The sequence below is a fragment of the Podarcis vaucheri genome, assembly GCF_965113315.1.
Source record: "Podarcis vaucheri genome assembly, chromosome: 3".
Classification (NCBI taxonomy): domain Eukaryota; kingdom Metazoa; phylum Chordata; class Lepidosauria; order Squamata; family Lacertidae; genus Podarcis; species Podarcis vaucheri.
The window spans coordinates 109,116,029-109,134,531 of record NC_138761.1 but is presented as its reverse complement, the minus strand read 5'-3'; the positions used below and the strand labels follow the sequence as shown (position 1 = coordinate 109,134,531).

General features: G+C 42.9%; 2 protein-coding genes across 4 annotated transcripts; both read left to right on the top strand.

Moving 5' to 3' along the window:
• Nucleotides 1–925: 925 nt before the first annotated feature.
• Nucleotides 926–9,207, top strand: SNRPB2 (small nuclear ribonucleoprotein polypeptide B2). Of its 2 annotated transcripts, XM_082215673.1 has the most exons (8): nt 926–1,126; nt 2,406–2,508; nt 2,631–2,717; nt 3,243–3,415; nt 5,206–5,343; nt 6,631–6,681; nt 7,396–7,484; nt 8,729–9,207. In XM_082215673.1, exons 3-8 carry the CDS (start codon nt 2,654–2,656, stop codon nt 8,886–8,888), a joined length of 675 nt encoding a protein of 224 aa, XP_082071799.1. In that variant the 5' UTR covers nt 926–1,126; nt 2,406–2,508; nt 2,631–2,653; the 3' UTR covers nt 8,889–9,207. The 2 variants fall into 2 exon arrangements, with proteins under 2 accessions (XP_082071799.1, XP_082071798.1); XM_082215672.1 differs by lacking the exon at nt 2,406–2,508.
• Nucleotides 9,208–9,831: 624 nt separating this feature from the next.
• On the top strand, nt 9,832–17,177 carry OTOR (otoraplin). Of its 2 annotated transcripts, XM_082216312.1 has the most exons (5): nt 9,832–9,859; nt 12,607–12,766; nt 13,493–13,632; nt 15,325–15,435; nt 16,660–17,177. In XM_082216312.1, the coding sequence occupies exons 2-5, from the start codon at nt 12,640–12,642 to the stop codon at nt 16,681–16,683; spliced, it is 402 nt and encodes a 133-aa protein (XP_082072438.1). In that variant the 5' UTR covers nt 9,832–9,859; nt 12,607–12,639; the 3' UTR covers nt 16,684–17,177. The 2 variants fall into 2 exon arrangements, with proteins under 2 accessions (XP_082072438.1, XP_082072437.1); XM_082216311.1 differs by lacking the exon at nt 9,832–9,859 and having other exon boundaries at nt 12,163–12,766.
• Nucleotides 17,178–18,503: the final 1,326 nt, after the last annotated feature.

The window sequence follows — 18,503 nt, the reverse complement described above, 5'->3', positions numbered from 1 at the left end:
TTTGCCCTGATGTATATAATTTTTATTACATTTTCTGTTTTACAATTAATACACTCATTTAAACACCATTAAAATATAAATGAATTCTGTTCTTCTCTTTCCATGGTTCATTTTGCATATCATAAATCCCAGCATACTTTACAAAAACTAATTTTTTGCCCATTTACTCGGTTTTCAGTACCATCGATAGTGGCGCCTGCCCTGTGGAACACCCTCCCAGCAGATGTCAAGGCAGTAAGCAACTATTTTACTTTTAAAAGGCAACTGAAGGCGGCCCTGTTTAGGGAAGTTTTTAATGTCTGATGCTGTATTGTTTTTAATATTCGGTTGGAAGCTGTCCAGAGTGGCTGGGGAAACCCAGCCAGATGGACGGGTATAAATAAATAAATAATAATAATAATAATAATAATAATAATCATTATCATTATTATCATTTTCTCTTCCACGTGCAACGAATTATTTCTAAAAGGAAGTGTTTTGCCTCTTTGAATCTGAATGGCTGCTGGTAGCAGTTCAGAGGGGCTCTCTGTACGTGCTTAGAGGCACCTTTCTTACAAAAAAAAAACACCCCAAGACGTAGCAGCAGTAACAACCACCCGCGTGAACCACACGTGTCTGTATCGTTGTATCAGCTGCGCTCGCAAAGCGGTAATGAACCAATCGATAGCCGAAAAACTCGTCCCGAATCAGCCGTCCCGGCATTGATTGAGCGGCCTCGAGCGAAGAAGGCAAATTCTAAAGAGACGATAAAGGGGGATGGCTAGAGCGTCTCCAACTTCCTTTTACAGCGCTTCTGGGATGGGACTTCCCAATGCTTTACCATAGATACGAGGCGGCGCAGAGCGGCCCTACAACGGAGCCAATGATGGGTTTCCGGATGTTGTTTTTTTCAACCGGAAGTTCAACCTGCATGCGTTACAGGTTTTCTTCCCCCCATCCCCGCTCACCTCTCTGGAAAAACGTTCCCCCTCAGTGGCGGTTGCCCTCTATAATGGAAAACTTCACCGAGGGCCGCGAGGGAAGAGCGGAAGTGCACCTCACCGCTGGCCGGAAACGGAAGGGAAGGCAGGAAGGAGGCATGTCGGGTGGTGGCGCGCTGGAGGAGGCAGTTTGAGGCATCGAGACGGTACAGGCGGAGCGAAGGAGGGGAGGGGTGGGGGAGTCATTGGGTTCCCTACGCTTTCCGTGGGTGGTTAGCGGCGGCACTACCGGGCTCTTTAACCTCCTCATAGAAGGGACCCCCCAGGGTCATCTAGTCCAACCCGCTGCAATGCAGAAATCTCGGCTAGGCCACAGGTGGCCGACCCGGCCTCTGTTTTGTGCGAGAAGCACCAAAAGGGGTGGCAGTGGAGTGTCCCCTACTTGCATCCACTCACATGCATGCTCTCCCCACGCCTCCCCCCCCCCATCTACCGGGCTCCTCTTCGTAATATTATCCAGCTCCATGGGAGAGGGAGGCCTTTGTGAGTCCACCCACTCCCCTTTGTGGGGGTGGGGGTGGAAGAGAGGAAAACAGGGCGACTTAGTGAAATCTTGCATGGTATATACATACACACACGTGTACATACCCATCTCGCTGAGCCTAGTTGGTGTAGCCAAATCCTGCCCCTGTAGACACCTAAAGTATCATTATTATTTATTGAGTTTATACAGTGGTACCTCAGGTTACATACACTTCAGGGTACATACACTTCAGGGTACAGACTCCGCTAACCCAGAAATAGTGCTTCAGGTTAAGAACTTTGCTTCAGGATGAGAACAGAAATTGTGCTCTGGCGGCGCGGAGGCCCCATTAGCTAAAGTGCTGCTTCAGGTTAAGAACAGTTTCAGGTTAAGTACGGACCTCCGGAACAAATTAAGTACTTAACCTGAGGTACCACTGTACCGCCCTATACCCAGACATCTCAGGGCAGTTCACAGCAAAGATCAACATAAAACCCACAATATACATAATTAAAATAAAAACAACAACCCAATAACACCTGAAAGCAGTGCCCCAGCCCAGTTTTCTTTTACCCCCTTGCTGGTTTTTTATTTTATTTTATGCAGAGGGAGCTAGGCTAGGAGGGATTTGGCATCTGAGCTAAAAACTCATGTGGGCGCACATGTTGCTAATAAAAATAAAGTTATGTACAGGCTTTTGAGGAGCAGCTAGTGCCAGTTAATGCATGTTTGTTTTTTTAACTTTGCACCCTGCCTTCCCACCAAATGGTGCTCAATTTGGCTACCAGAAGTAATGTAAATTAGTACGATACAATCTGTGGTGCTTTCGCCAACCCTAAACTAGGATAGTGTTGAGCAGAAATAGCTAGCAATGCCCACTAATTCTTTTTAAAATTAAATGTTGTAGTCTGATAAGTCAGCTATGATCTTTAATTTTAAATATGCTGTATTTTGTTGTACAGAGCCCTCATCATTTAGTGGCTGGAGCGTTGGGACTTGGACTGGGGAGACCTGTCTTCCAGTCCCTGCTGGCTGGGTAGGCTTGGGCCAGTCACTATATCTCAGGTACACCTCTCTCACATTGTGATTACAAGGATAAAATCAGATAACTCAATGTAAGCTGCTTTCAGGGTTTTGGTTTTTATAGAAAGTACGCTAAATAAATTCTTGGTGTGTTTTTTTTCCAGGTCAGTTTGACGGAAATTAAAAGATGGATATCCGACCAAACCACACACTGTATATCAATAATGTTAATGACAAAATTAAAAAGGAAGGTATGAAAATAAATTATTCCTTATTCTGAACACTTAGTCAAGAAACAGAAAGTTTTTGTAGGAAGTAAGCTGCTTCATGCCCTCACTTCTCCACCATGAGAGAGGATTGGTCTTTGGTAAATTTTTGTAACTCAGCTTTTCTGGAGAATGTTAATAATGCACAGAGAGGGGGGAAGAGCATTCAAATATAAATGATTTGTTAGCCATTTTCTCCAGAGTGATAAATTGTTATCGATGTTTTGAAATACCTAGTGATGGCACAAAAATTTCCCATGAGGGGAATTGGCTGGGAGCAGTTAACATTTCAGGAAACAATGGGTAAGAGAGGTGATGATGGAAAGTATAATATTTTTGGCATGTTGCATTGTCAGACTTTTCTGATTTTGGAGTGAGAAACTTGGCTGGCTTCCCTGCCCAAGTCATGTGCTGTCTCTTGGAGTGATTGCCCTGACCTTGAAGATGCTGTGGTGTCTTAGAAGCAGATAGATACAAGTATAATTCTCCTTTTCTTCCTTCCCTTAACAGAACTGAAAAGATCTCTGTATGCACTGTTTTCTCAGTTTGGCCACGTAGTGGACATTGTGGCTCTAAAGACGATGAAGATGAGAGGACAGGCCTTTGTTATATTTAAAGAACTTGGCTCCTCCACGAATGCCCTGAGACAGTTGCAAGGCTTTCCATTTTATGGTAAACCAATGGTGAGTTTTATATTTTACTGCAAAACATGATAAGAGAACAATGTGGCTGGGGATCTTGTGGTTTCTCTGCCTAGAGCAATAGGTAGTATATTTAAAGTTTTTGGTCTGTTCACTAGACTCTTTAAACACTAAAGGGAGAAATTCAGCACCCTGCTATGCTGATCATTCTCTCAGGGCAAGTGATTTGGCTTGTCAGATGGGATGTTCCTCTCTCTTTTGCCTCTCTGCACTGTTCCAGAGGTTCTCCTGACTCCTCCACGTGAGCCTGTTTAAGGGAGTGGAGAGAGGGGAAGCTGCATTGCACAAGTGGACGTTCTTGTTCAGGGCTTCTGCTGGCAGGACTCATTAGTTGAATCCTGCCCTCTACAGCCTAGGACACTCGTACCTACGGGACCGCCTCTCCTGGTATGCCCCACGGAGGACCTTACGGTCCTTAAATAATAACATTTTGGAGGTCTGCAAATAGTAACATTTGGGAGGTACTGAGCCTCAAGGAGATTACACTGGCCTCGACCAGGGCCAAGGCCTTTTTGGCCGCAGCCCCGGCCTGGTGGAACACTCGTGTCACAAGAGACCAGGGCCCTGTGGGATTTGACACCTTTCTGCAGGGCCTGCAAGACGGAGCTGTTCCGCCAAGCCTTTGGTCGGGGTTTAGTCTGACTCCACCCCCCTTTCATAAGAACTTGCATGGAAGTGGCCTCCCACTTTTTCTCACAGGCCCATATAAGTTCAGCACAAACAGTTTGGCCTGGTGAGCATTTAAGGTCCCCAACTCTAATCTGCAGGTTGCCATTTGATTGGATTTTATTCTGATCCTGAACTGATTTTAGGGTGTATTTTAATTGATTGTCTGATTTTATGTTAATGTGCTATACATCTGATGTTAGCCGCTCTGAGCCCCGTTTTGGCTGAGGAGGGCGGGATATTAATAAATTATTATTATTATTTTATTTATTATGTGAAAATTCTATCCTGTCAGATCATAACAAGGCCCTTCATTGGAAACTCACCATACCAACTATAGGCAAACAAATAATTTTAAGCTTTCTCTTGGGAGAAACCTATTGTCTTTCCAGGGCAGATCAATGCTGCAATCCTAAAAGCACTTACTAGGGAGTAAAATCATTGATCAGTAAGACTTCTAAGTAAGCATGTTTAGGTTTCTTCTGTAAATAAGTTTCAGTTCCTTGTTATAAGACTGCTAATTTAATGTAACTGTCAAAAGCTCTCTTTTGATTAAAATACAGCCAGTGAAGTGTGTTAGGAACACCTCGATCAACTCATTCCAAATATATTTATGGGTAAACAACTTTGGAAAATGTCCAAGAATTGAACAGAAGTAAATGTCTTAAGGGGACTGTTCTAAAAACATGACTAAAGACCTGAATCTTCTGTATGAAAATCCTATTTTTAGTATGTATTTTTAAAATCTTTATGGATTCCATGTTGATACAAATGCATTGTGAAAACCAAGTATTTTGTGGATGTTCTTCCCTACCCTGGACGATATCCAATGTTTTGTTTGGAGATGTACCTTGTTTCTGGCTAGGGTGGCATGCAATGGCATGGTTGTGCCATCTCTGGCAGTGCGCCCAACAGCACTGTATGTAACTCAGGCTCTGAGTTGGACTCCAGGTGCCAATACATAACACTGCCTTAGCTTTTCAAACAGTTCATTATCTGGATACTCTGTAACCTTCAACCCACTCCCCTTTATTCCTTGTCTGTTCCAAAATGTCAGGCTCAAATTTGTAGCTTTGATGCTTAATGCCGCATTCTAATTTCAACAGCGCATCCAGTATGCAAAAACAGATTCTGATGTGATTTCTAAAATGCGTGGCACGTTTGCTGATAAAGAGAAAAGGAAAGAGAAGAAGAAGATCAAGTCTTTGGAACAGTCTGCTAATGCTGCAAAGAAGCCAAATCAGGTAAGCGAGTTTGTCCAGATCTCATTGCCGTCCGTCAAAGAATAAGCCTCTTTCTTTAACATTTGCCTATAACATTAACAAATGGTAGGGCACATGTGTTGGGAGACATGTAGAACAGAACTATATATTATGTAAGCTGAGTTAAGCCTCAGTTTCAAAACAATACAGTGGTGCCTCGCAAGACGAAAAGAATCCGTTCTGTGATTCTCTCCGCCTAGCGGTTTTTTTTTCGTTTTGCGAAGCAAGCCCATTGAAGGATTAGCGCTATTAGAGGCTTTTAGAGGCTTTTAGCGGCTTATCTGCTGATCGGATCAGCTGATAAGCGGCTTAGCGGCTTAGAAAAAGGGGGGGAAGGGGAAAAAACCAGCAGGAACTCGCAAGACATTGTCGTCTTGCGAAGCAAGCCCATAGGAGATTCGTTTTGCGAAGCACCTCCAAAACGGAAAACTCTTTCGTCTAGCGAGTTTTCCGTCTTGCGAGGCATTCGTCTTGCGGGGCACCACTGTACAGATAAAAATCAATAGTTGCTTAACCTGAGAGTAAGATCAGCTGGACTTGCTTCTGAGGAAACAGAAATATGATTGTGAAATTGAGTCTGACAGTTGTTTTTTTACTAGCTATATGCGATTAACAAAAAATGTACTTTTCCCTAGCAAAATTACTGATCCCCTTTGAGCTAAGAATATTTTACCTACCAGGTGATATTGCTGCCACATGTAGGATAAAAAAATCTCCCAGATTTGTTCTGCTTGGATATTATGTGCACTGTTATTGTGAGAAGAAAATTATTTGAGGAATCCAGTACTTTTGCTTACTTTGCAGAGCTGTTTGGATTTGTTTGTCTTTGAGCATTTTATATTTCCTTCCAGCTATCCTGTCCATCTTTGTTTTGCAAAAAAACAAGACTGTGGAGTTGTGGGGAGGGAATAGGAGGGCAAAGTCACTTGTATGTGCTGGTGAATTAGGAGGCAGCTGTGTGTGTGTGTGTGTGTGTGTGTGTGTGTGTGTGTGTGTTTGCTACCAGCAACTGTTGGCAAAACCACAAGTGGCAAGGCTCCCTCGACCTTGAGCGCCGCAACTCCAGAGTCGTCCGCGACTAGACTTAACGGTCAGGGGTCCCTTTAACTCTTAAAAACATAAGTCCATGTAAATAATTTTTTCTATTTAAAAAATGAGCCTCTAGCAACTCTTTAGGGTAAATCATAATATAAGTGGTTTTTTTTAAAGTGACTTCAGGTCTCGAAGCATAATTTAAAAACAAAAAAAACCCTTTTTGTTTCTCAATAGGGAGCAAACCAGAATTCAGCAAATTCCCAAGCAAACTCGCAGAATCAACAGGTAATCCTTAACATTCTTTGCACTGGAAGTATACCAATTTCAGATCACCACGTTGGTCTTTTTAGAGCTACATATTTTGTATACAGATATATGCATTTTGGAAGCAACATGCTTTATTTATATATGACCAACTTCTGTAAATGATTAATTAGCCGTTGTTAAGTGTTATCTGCTAGTATTTGCTTAGAGGGACTGTAAATATATAACTGTACCTCCATTTATTGTTGTATAAAAAACAGTGTCCAAAATCTGTAATTTAATCCTATCATTCTAATTGTGCCAAGTCCTTATTAGGATAACAGAGATGATAGCACACCACAAACTGAATACTTGGTATGTGAGGGTTTTGTTTTTAAAGGTACTACTGGGCTGACAGCTGTTGAATGCCTGAAGTGCCAACTACCTGGACATTTTGCAGGAGAGATGTCGTGGAGTACACTATCTAGATGTATTCTTAACTAAAAATGCTCAGAATAGCCACCTGATTGTATTAGACTGCTTAGCTAACTTAAAAACCTGTGAAGTGCAGAAACAAACAAACAACTTGAAGTTGTTTACGTCTTCCCCAATTATCTTATGTCAGATGAAGAATTGGCAGCTTCCTGGGTTAACGTCAATGAGTTATGCCAAAATAGCTATTGTTAACATTTATAAATATTAAAGCAAATGTGGTTTTGGCGTACCATAGCACATTATTTGCTGCTTCCTTTACAGGTGCCTGATAATCCACCGAACTACATACTTTTCCTCAACAACTTGCCAGAAGAGACCAATGAAATGATGTTGTCAATGCTGTTCAATCAGTAAGTTCATCTAGATACATATATATACATAGTTCTACAATCCTTTACACCTGCATTTGAAACTATCAACAAAATTGGTGGAATTTTTTGTAGTAAACTGCACAGGATTGGGCTGTTAAGAACCCAGTGGTGAGATATGTGGTCTTCTAACCTTCTGTCATTTGCAATACATTTCACCATCTGAACTCAAAGAATGATGTCTGGTTCTGTGCAACTATGTTTTTGCAGTTTGGATGGGCTGAGATAATGGAGCCTTCAGTGAAGGCTATGGAGGGCTATGGAGATCCAAGACTCTTTAGAAACACACCTCCTTCTTTCAAGCTGCCATTTATATGCACTCATAGAACAAAAACTCATTGTTATTGTGAGATGTGACTTAAGAATTTGCCTCTTTGGTTATGTTCAAGCTGAATGAATTCAGTTTTTTGGCCTCTGGTGGCAAAGACATTTCAAATAACAAAGAAGTGGCTGTTCATGCAACTTTCATGCTGCCTCTTAGATTAGCTGCTGATTTAAATTTATATTTATGAGTAAGAAAGGCAGAATAGCCAATGGATTTCTAAAAATAAAACTGGGATGCTGGTAATGAGCCATGTTTGAGGGACAAGGAAAGACAATATCAAACATGGCTTTTAACCTGTCTCGGATTAAGTGCAGGATGTCTGTGTTTATAGTCTGACTCAGCATAAGTTTTAGAAACAGTAGCCATGCAGACTGTGATTTTTACAGTTTAATGTGAAATACGTTGCATTTAAGGTATAGAAATATTTGGCAAAACATAAATACCCATTCATTGTATACTTGGGTAAGTGTACATCATGTGACTTCTAAGTTAGTCATTCTAGTGATTTATGCTTTGTCAAGGCTGGATAGAGATTGTGTTGAATTAGCTCTGTAGGAGAAGGTTTGGAAACAGAAGAACAAATCCATTCTTGGAATCGTATCTGTTGAATGGAAATTAACTGAAAAATAGTTTGGCACGAAGTGGGCTTCATAAAATGAAAAAAATTGTCTGAAGTCTGTAATTCCTGCATTTCAGCTGCTCTGTTTTTCATTGTGTTACAAATATGTTCCTGGCATCTTTGGTATGTTTTACTTGGCAAATTCAGCCTATAGCTTTATTTCAGCTTTATTTTCAACAGTGAATTTCAATTTTATAAACTTTTTTTGGTTGAAGAATAAGAACAGCCCTGTAACCTGCAAAATTAAAGCATGTCATCTTGTTTAAACTTTTATCTCTTAAGGTTCCCTGGTTTCAAAGAAGTGCGCCTGGTGCCTGGCAGACACGACATCGCATTTGTGGAGTTTGAAAATGATGGGCAGGCTGGAGCCGCTCGCGATGCCCTCCAAGGATTCAAAATTACCCCTTCGCACGCAATGAAAATCACTTATGCCAAGAAGTGATGGAAGGAAACTAGGATCCCTGAAGGACTTGCTTAGTTTGGTTTTTCTTTCCCCCTACATGCTGTAGGGTAATTTGGATTGACTGAAGTGTGGTTCCTTGAATTTAAGGAAAACATCTGGTATGGCATTGTTGGGAGTTAGTCAGTACAAGTATGTAAGGATTCTAAACACATTCAAGGAATGCCAGCTGAAAAGCTGGAAGCTGTAAAATTTGGTTGTTGTACATAAGTCCATTTTGTATACTGTGACTGGAGGGGCTCCTTCACAGTAAAGTTACCTGTTCAGAAATAAAGGTGCATTTTCTCTCTTGAAACAGTAATCTAAGGCGTACTTGTGTTTCATCAAAAGCAATAGTTCTTGCCAACTTGCTAGGGACTGGAAATGTACTTGGAAATGCTAATAATTTGAAATACATGCTCATTCCATTAGTTCTTTCACTACCCCAAAACCTGCTCTGGAGGGCTGGGGGAACCCTAAAAACAGATTTGGAGTAAGGGGCACAAGGGAGGAGAGTGAGGGAGTGCTCCCTTGTGCCAATGGGATATCTTCCTTAGATACAACTCCAGGTGTCCTGCTGAAGATACAGATAACTGAGAGGCTGTTCTGTATTTTGAAAGAGTTGTCAACAATCTTGGATGAGCTGCTTGTGAAAATAATACTGTCAGGGATGGGATCTGTCTAGAGTAGACAATGCAGTATAGATTATTTGGAAAGATGTATTGGATAAATAGTCATACCTTGGAAGTCGGAACGGAATCCGTTCCAGAAGTCTGCTCAACTTCCAAAACGTTCAAAAACCAAATAGCAGCTTCTGATTGGCTGCAGGAAGCACCTGTAGCCAATCAGAAGCCGTGGAAGCCCCGTCAGACGTTTGGTTTCCAAAAGAACGTTTGCAAAGTGGAACAATCACTTCTGGGTTTGTGGCGTTCAGGAGCCAAAATGTCCGAGTTCCAGGGCGTTCAACAACCAAGGTATGTCTGCATCCAAAATTGGACCAGTATTTTACCATAAAGATGTAAATAAGGAAATACATTCATCAGTAGTCACTGACTTCAGTAGTCTTAGTATCACTATTGGGGAAGGGGGTGATTTGCAGATGTCCATATGTATACAGTGTCCACCTGAAATATGCAGTTGGTATCACTAAGCCCCTGCAGTAATAGGGAGCTGCTATCCAGATGTTTCCCCAGAATCTGAACAAGCCACACGGTGAACTGAATGTGAGCATGATAGTTTCATTTTAAATGAACCCATTATCTGCAGAATGTAATATAAGAAGTCTTCATAGCAGGGGGGTGTCAAACGGGTTTGAATGCTAAACTCCCTATTCAATAATAAGGTCACTGAAATACTGATTCTGTCTGAATTCAGCGCCATTGATGCTCCAAAGCATTGTGCTTGTATTCGTCTCTGCTTGATGTTGTGTTCTTGGATACCCAGCTTTTAATTTAGAGTGACCCTGGGTGGTTGGGGTCAGTGGAAACTCTAGGCTTATACTAAGCACATCTGGTTCTTAGCCTTGAATATAGTTAAAAAACTTGTGTAGAATGGGTGTTGGTCATCACAAGCTCCCCTAAATTCATTTTCTGTTCTGCCACCTACTTCTTAGCCAGGTCCACCTGCAACTCCAGATGTCCCTGGGAAGCCCTTTGTACGATAACATTTACTGCCAAGGAGCAGAAGTTTGCCATAAATAATCACATACCTGTATCCCACTCTTCTACATTTGTAATCTGAGCAGATGACAACACAAAACAGAAACAAAACACACTTGAACCAAACAAATAGAAGGCAGCAATTCATGACATGCGATGCAGTTAAGGTCAAGCCAGAGGCAACAGCAGATTTAAACATTAAAAGCCTATAGAAAGAAGATACACTTTCAGATACTGTTGAAAGGAGAGGAGGCTTGATGCAACACGACAGTAAGGGCCTTCCAGGACCATTCAATACATTACACCTTTTTGCAGATTCATTACAAACTGATTTGGGGGCCAATGTTGGCTGAAAAGAGATATGAGACTTTCTGGAAAGGATTTTGATTCATTTTGTTTGTTTTCGTAATTCATACCCCACTGAATGTCTCAGTTTCTAAATGGAGGTGGCTCTTGCTTGTCAGAAAAGGTAAAGGTACCCCTGATGGTTAGGTCCAGTTGTGGACGACTCTGGGGTTGTGGCGCTCATCTCTCTGTATAGGCCGAGGTAGCTGCCGTTTGTCCGCAGACAGCTTCCGGATCATGTGGCCAGCATGACCATGCTGCTTCTGGAGAACAGTGCATGGAAACGCTGTTTACCTTCCCGCCAAAGTGGTACCTATTTATCTACTTGCACTTTTGACGTGCTTTCGAACTGCTAGGTGGGCAGGAGCTGGGACCGAACAACGGAAGTTCACCCCATTGCTGAGATTTGAACCGCCAACCTTCTGATCGGCAAGTCCTAGGCTCTGTGGTTTAGACCACAGCGCCACCCGCGTCCCTTCTGCTTGCCAGAAAAAGGGGAATAAATTCCTACTTCTTCTCCTTTCAGCCCTTATGTCCTGCCTTCCTTGCTGTTCTGGAGGGTCATGAAACCAGCCACAATAGGATGTGATAATTTGTAATGGCCTTACATTTGACACTCACATATCATATAGTAGCTCAGTCATCTGTATTCTTCAGGTGCTTTGTGAGGCCATACGTTGCTGCAAACTTCAAATATAACCCTTTGAGATAGCAACTGGCTCATGGAATGGGGATCAAAAGCAAGCATCTACATATAAACCCACAACTTGATGACTGAAATCACATCCCACTCCTATGAGCTGCATTACTGCCGATGTGGCTCATAAGCTCCTCCCCCCCCAATTTTTTTTAATTGGTTTTCACAAAATTATAAACAAACAAACACATAAAACAAACAAACACAAATCATAACCTTATTAGAAATTACACTTATTAACATTGTTAAGCGACTTCCTCGCTTCCCCTTGGTTGAATTTCAATGCATATCCTTTTAATGGTTTTCCAAATCACAGTTCTTATAAAGTTTAACTTAAACATTAACATCCTTAGATCTTTTCATTTTGAAATTAAACATATAAATTCACCACTTAACTTTTATAAAATCCTAAGGCAATTAGGTATCTGCAAGCTGTTTCCAATTAATTTAACTTGACATATTTAACTAATCATTAAATTTAGTCCATTCTTCCTGATACTCTTCCTCCTTCTGGTCGCGGACTCTTCCGGTTAGGTTGGCTAGGTCCGAAAAATCCATCACCTGTGGCTCATAAGCTCCTGATGGGGGAAGATGGCTTGTCTCTTTGCACTGGAATCGGTCTGGTTTTTGTTGGCAAAGTTCCTCTGCCACTTCCTCCCCAGCCCATGGCCAACATAGGACTCTTTGTGTTTCTGCTACACTTTAAACCAGCCCGTAAGATTGGAAACCTGTATAATTAATGGGGACCTGTTGTTTTTCATCCTTGCACAAAATCTGCTGAATGTGATGTTGAGCTTGACTTAAACTGCAGCAAGAGGCAGGCATTTAAAAACGCCTGGCAAATAAAGCAAAAGGGTCCCCCTGAAGTTTCCCCTGCTCTTTAAAAGCGATGGAATGTTGCCCTCACAACTTCCTATTGGTCAGAGAGCTTCTCATCCCCACCCTCCAAAATTGCATCTTAATGGTTTTTTTATACATATATAATAGAGAGCTGTTCCTTAACCTGTTCCTTTTATGTAAGGGAGTGAGAGTGAGGTGCCTGGGAGAGAAGAAAATGCCTCACACTGTTAGCATGCTGATGTTTCTGCTGTTTCTTGGATTCACTTTCCCGATGGTCGCGAAGGGAATTTTTATGGACAAGCTGGCAAGCAAGAAGCTGTGTGCCGATCAGGAGTGCTTATGTAAGTCACCCGTTTGTGAAACTGTGTGCTGAAAATGTGAACTCTTGCATGAATGAATCCCTCTGTGGTTTGCCATATCCCAGGCATAACTTTAAATTTATGGATATATTTTTCATAAATATATATTGGTGTAGCGGTTAGAGGGTAGGACTGGGATTTGAAGACCAGAGTTCAAATTCCCACTAAGTCCCCATGTTCACTGGGTGACCTTGGGCTAGCATAACCTCACCTGCTTTGAAGGGTTGTTGTGAGGATAAAATGGGAACGGGCAAAAACATGTACAGTGGTACCTCGGGTTACAGACGCTTCAGGTTACAGACTCTGCTAACCCAGAAATAGTACCTCGGGTTAAGAACTTTACTTCAGGATGAGAACAGAAATCGTGCAGCAGCAGCGCAGCGGCAGCGGGAGGCCCCATTAGCTAAAGTGATACTTCAGGTTAAGAACAGTTTCAGGTTAAGAATGGACCTCCAGAACGAATTAAGTTCTTAACCTGAGGTACCACTGTACACCACCTCGAGCTCCCTGGTGGAAAAGAGTGGTATATAAATGTCAAAACAAAACAAAATGTAGATAGCTTTTGCAGACTTCTCAGAAGATGAACTGTGAATGTGGAAAGGGATGCTTCTATGATTGCCTTTGCAAAATTAATGAGGATTTCCTCTTCTTACCACCCAGCCCTTTAATTCTGTATAAAATCTTACTGGTGTTTTTTCCCACCCCCAGATGCCATCTCCCTGGCAAGGGCGGAAGACGATTACAACGCGCCAGACTGCCGATTTATTAACGTCAGAAAGGGGCAACTGATCTACATTTACTCAAAGCTAGTGCCAGAAAGAGGAGCTGGAGAATTCTGGGCTGGGAGTGTAAGGACCTTCCCTATGTTAAATCACATCTTATGTCTGCATGGCTATTTACTCCCCAGTATCCACAGTTTTTAGAGAAACCCCTGGACAGGGCAAGGCGATATTCTCACAAGCTCACCTGTATGTTCAGAAGCATCTGTTCCCTTCCCTCGCTCAGCACTTAATGGGGAGGGAGGTTAAAAAACACTCAGCCTTCTTAAAAGAGAGAGAGAGAGAGAATGAGATTTGTGCCAAAGAAAGTAAAAATAAGAAGGGGTGGGGAAGGTCTCTAAAGTGGACTGATGAAATACCTTAAGAAAACTTTAAAAATACATTTATATGTTACATGTATGCCTCACCTTTCTTTCGTTTTGGAATTCAAAGCAAGCATACCAAGGGGGATTGGATTCACAGCTGCCTGGCTTGAGAGGAAAGACATTTTCACTCTCAGAAGATGGCACTTTTGGGAATATTGTCCCGTATTGTCCCTTGCCTCATTCCAAAGGCTTTCCTTGATCCTCAAGTGGGTGTGTGTGTGTGTTTTTCTAGGGAGACTGTAGTGAGGAGGGGAGAGAGCAGGGAAAATTTTGTAGGAACAGTGTTTGGCAGTGCTGCTTGGGGGGCAGTTTTCAAGCACTCGGGTATTAGCCAGGCCTGGACTTTGTCTTCAGCAAAGGTCCCCCCCCCCGCCATGCCTTCAAGCTATTCTTTGGGTCTGTGCTATGTATGTTAGACCTGCTTTTGCCCAAAGCCACTAGGTTCTAGTGAAACACTGGAATATTTCCAGTATTTATTGAAATGCCCAGGGCAAGGCCAGTGTCAGTGCACATTATCTTGACAGCTGAGCCTCCCTCAAAAAACTGGTTTGGCATTCAAAGTGAGACCAGTTTGATGAGTCCAAAAAAATGGCCTCTGCTGCTGGGCTTTTTAAAATTTTTAGTCTGAACTCTCTGGAACTGAATTCTGGCACCTCTCAGGTGGGTGCCATTGCCATTATAAGAGATCAAGGGAGGCGTTTTTGGTGAGTTCTGGCATCTCTCTCCCCCTGAAAAATAGCGCTGTCTTGATGTATTGTCATTCTGGAGCATTGTGGGAAATTTAACTCATGGCTAGACCCAGCTACGGAGCACTACTTCAAAATGCCTCAGCACCAGTTACTCCACCAGGCTCCATTGTCAACAGAATGCGAACCTCTTGCCCAGAAACCCTTTGAAATGGAGTTGGGTATTGTCCAGGGCAAACCTTTTCAAGAAATCCCAGTTTAAGGAAATAAGGCTTTTAAGAATATGATTAGTCAAGTCTACAGAAGAGGAATTAAAATCTGTATGATCTCACATTTTTCTTGGTCTCATTCTTGGAAATGCAATTTCTTATATGTGCCTTTTGGTAAACAACAACAAGAACAAATCTGTTTTGTTAGTACCTTATGCTGACCGAAATACAGTGGCGTAGCGTGGGTTGTCAGCACCCGGGGCAAGGCAAGTAATTTGCGCCCCCTAACCCGTGGATTTGTGCCCCCTAACCCTAACCCCCAGTTGTTGCGCCCGGTGCGCCCGGCCCCCTCTGCACCCCCCATGCTACGCCACTGCCGAAATAATCTCAAAGAGTGTACAGCGCGACTGGGGCAGCCCATGCTTCCAACAGAGCAATGAATTCATTTACTCTGAAGAATGGTGGCGCTTAACTCCAGGCTTGTTTGATCTAACCCGTAAGGTTTATGCAGAGCAGTACGAGGACCAGATGGGCACTGTTGGATATTTCCCCAGGAATTTAGTCACAGAGCAGCACATCTATCAGGAAGCAAACGAGACAGTTTCCACGAAGGTAAGAAATGAGCAAGCTATGCAAATGTTGCTACACAAATGCTTTGATGGTTTGTGGCCGAAGCTTCCGCAGTGGCTGAATATTGGTGACCCCATAATTGGTGACCTCATACCTTCTGCTAAGGTAACTTGAGTGAAAGTTTTGCATCCTTGAAATTACTGAATGAGCCTCTGCAAGATGTTTCTTATTGATTTGGTTCTGTGTACGCTGAGAACAACACTCCTCTGGGCACAAGGTATGCTCTGTGCTTGTTTGGTGAGACTGCTTCCAATTGCTTTTTCCTGATTGCACTGTGTTTTACAGTCTCACCTTCTGAGTTATTGGTTTCCTTCACAGAGGGACATTGACTTTCCTTGTTTGTTTTTCTCCTTATTTGAGTTCTGAAAGCACTACAAGTTTCTTTCCTAAACGTAACTTTGGCTTAGTTCTCTCTGAGGTGGCAAACCAGCCACCTGGGCTCTACGCAGGCACTATTCTAGAGGCCTTCTCATTGGGGAGGGCGAAGATGGAGATGTTCTTCAACTACCTTGACTTCAGGTTTTAAGGGGGAACCCAGCTCCTGTCGTGGAGAATACAGCATCAGAGGCTTTTTGTGGGGCGAAGAGGCAGGAAACGCAACAAAATCCTAAAAGCTGCCAGAACAGCCTCCATCCCTGAGGCTACTGCAGCTTGTGCTAACCAAATACAGAAGTGAGACTGGGTCTTAGTATTTCCTGTAATGCAACATTGCTCTTGTATGCAACTTTGCAAGAAACATGGGACATTTGCTTTTCAAAAAGCCAAGTCAGAGGTGGTCCTAGAAGACACTGGGGACTCAGCTATACAGCTGCAAATATAGTGTTTTAAGTGCATTTTAAGTGTGACTCTAGATGTGTGGCACTAAATATGACACTAGATGGGGCTGATGAGCTAATGGCAAATCCCATATATATTTTACGTTTTTAAAAAAAGCATTTTCACAGTGTTTATATCTGTGTAGTTCCACTCTGGATTGAATCTAGTCAGTCATGCTTGGAGGAAAGCCGCTGAAGTAACCTAAGAACTCTTGAGTTCAGTTGGGCCTCAACAAGGAGCGTGGCTGTCTGGACCCAACGCATCATGTTTTCAAAGCAACTGATTTTCCACAACTCCCTTTGTTCAGAATTGGCTCTGATTGCTTACTGTGTTTAAAAACTATAACAGTGAACCCAAACAACAACAACAACAACATGTTCTCTTTCTCAGGCCATCGATTTCTTCTGTGAATAGAAGTCTGTAAAGTGGTCAACCAGGACAGTTAAAGAAAGGAAGTACAGAAGCGCTGGGCAAAAGAAGATCTTCCGCCTTTCCTGTTGTAGATTTTAGGGAAAAACAGAAAGCCTCCTTTTCCTAAACACCTTTTTTCCAATAGAAAGGGTAGAAAAACACATCAATAGGGCTAATATGTAATTTTGATTTACTTTGCAAGTGATTTTAACCAATGCCCCAAACTGCTATTGCCTTTTAAATGACAGTATTCTCTTTGTTACTTTTCAGAGCAATAAATGCTAAATATTATAGGCAGGTGCCTACCATTTGTGCTTCGTCCATTTGCCTGAGCCTGTTGTTTCCTCTAATGCCGTGGTTCCCAGTGTGGGGCACATGCCCCACAGGGGGGCAATTTGATTTTTGAGAGGGGCAATTCGAGAATGAGTTATTAACAGTTAATGGCCTTTTAGGCTTCCTCCACATGAATAGGAGTTCACTTTTTGAACAATAAAAATTATATGTCGGGGGGGGGGAATCAGGATTTTAGGTGGGGCATGGCTCCAAAAAGGTTGGGAACCACTGCACTAATGTGTTTTGTGTTGCTAAATAAAAGTCAAAAGGGAAACATTTTATTTTGCTATGTCACAATTTGAGGTTATCAAGGATACATTGTTTAAGGGAGGTTTTTGCCGTTCGGGGGGACGCAGGTGGCGCTGTGGTTTAAACCACAGAGGCTAGGACTTGCCGATCAGCAGGTCGGCGGTTCAAATCCCCGTGACGGTCAGTCCCTGCTCCTGCCAACCTAGAAGTTCGAAAGCACGTCAAAGTGCAAGTAGATAAATAGGTACCGCTCCGGTGGGAAGGTAAACAGCGTTTCCGTGTGCTGCTCTGGTTCGCCAGAAGCGGCTTAGTCATGCTGGCCACATGACCCGGAAGCTGTATGCTGTCTCCCTCGGCCAATAAAGAGAGATGAGCGCCGCAACCGCAGAGTCGGCCACGACTGGACCTAATGGTCAGGGGTCCCTTTACCTTTACCCTTGCAGTTTGGAAGGCAGCAGGACATACATTCATTTTTCATTCCCTCATATGCTTCTGTCTTGTGCTGACAACAGCTATGGGCTGCATTGGATTACTTTACCTGTCAGTTTGATGGGCAAGCGAGCTCATGCATAAGTGTGTAAGGAATAAGCATGCGTTGGCCCAGATTGCGCCGTGTGAGTCTTGGATTTTGTTTTACGATTGGTGCAGTTCTGATCTATTCAAGCTATCCATGCCTTGGCTGTGCTCTCCAGACACAGATGTCTAGAGTGTCGATAGCAGGGCAGCAACATGTAAGTATTCAGAAGTAAAGGTAAAAAAAACACAACAACAGGTAAAGGACCCCTGGACGGTTAAGTCCAGTCAAAGGCGACGATGGGGTTGCGGCACTCATTTTGCTTTTCAGGCCGAGGGAACCGGCATTTGTCCACAGAAAGCTTTCCGGGTCATGTGGCCAGCATGACTAAACTGCTTCTGGTGCAACGTGACACTGTGACAGAAACCGGAGCGCACGGAAATGCTGTTTACCTTCCCGCTGCAGTTGTACCTATTTATCTACTTGCATGCTTTCGAACAGCTAGGTTAGCAGGAGCTGGGACAGAGCAAAGGGACCTCATCCCGTCGCGGGGATTCAAACCACAATCGACGTGGGTGGCGCTGTGGTCTAAACCACTGAGCCTCTTGGTCTTGCTGATCAGAAGGTCAGCGGCTTGAATCCCCGCATTTCTAGTTCTTGTACTCCTTCCCCAAGATCTGCAGCAGCCTCTGCTTCTCTTCTGTTGGAAAACTCATTTCTCCCTTTT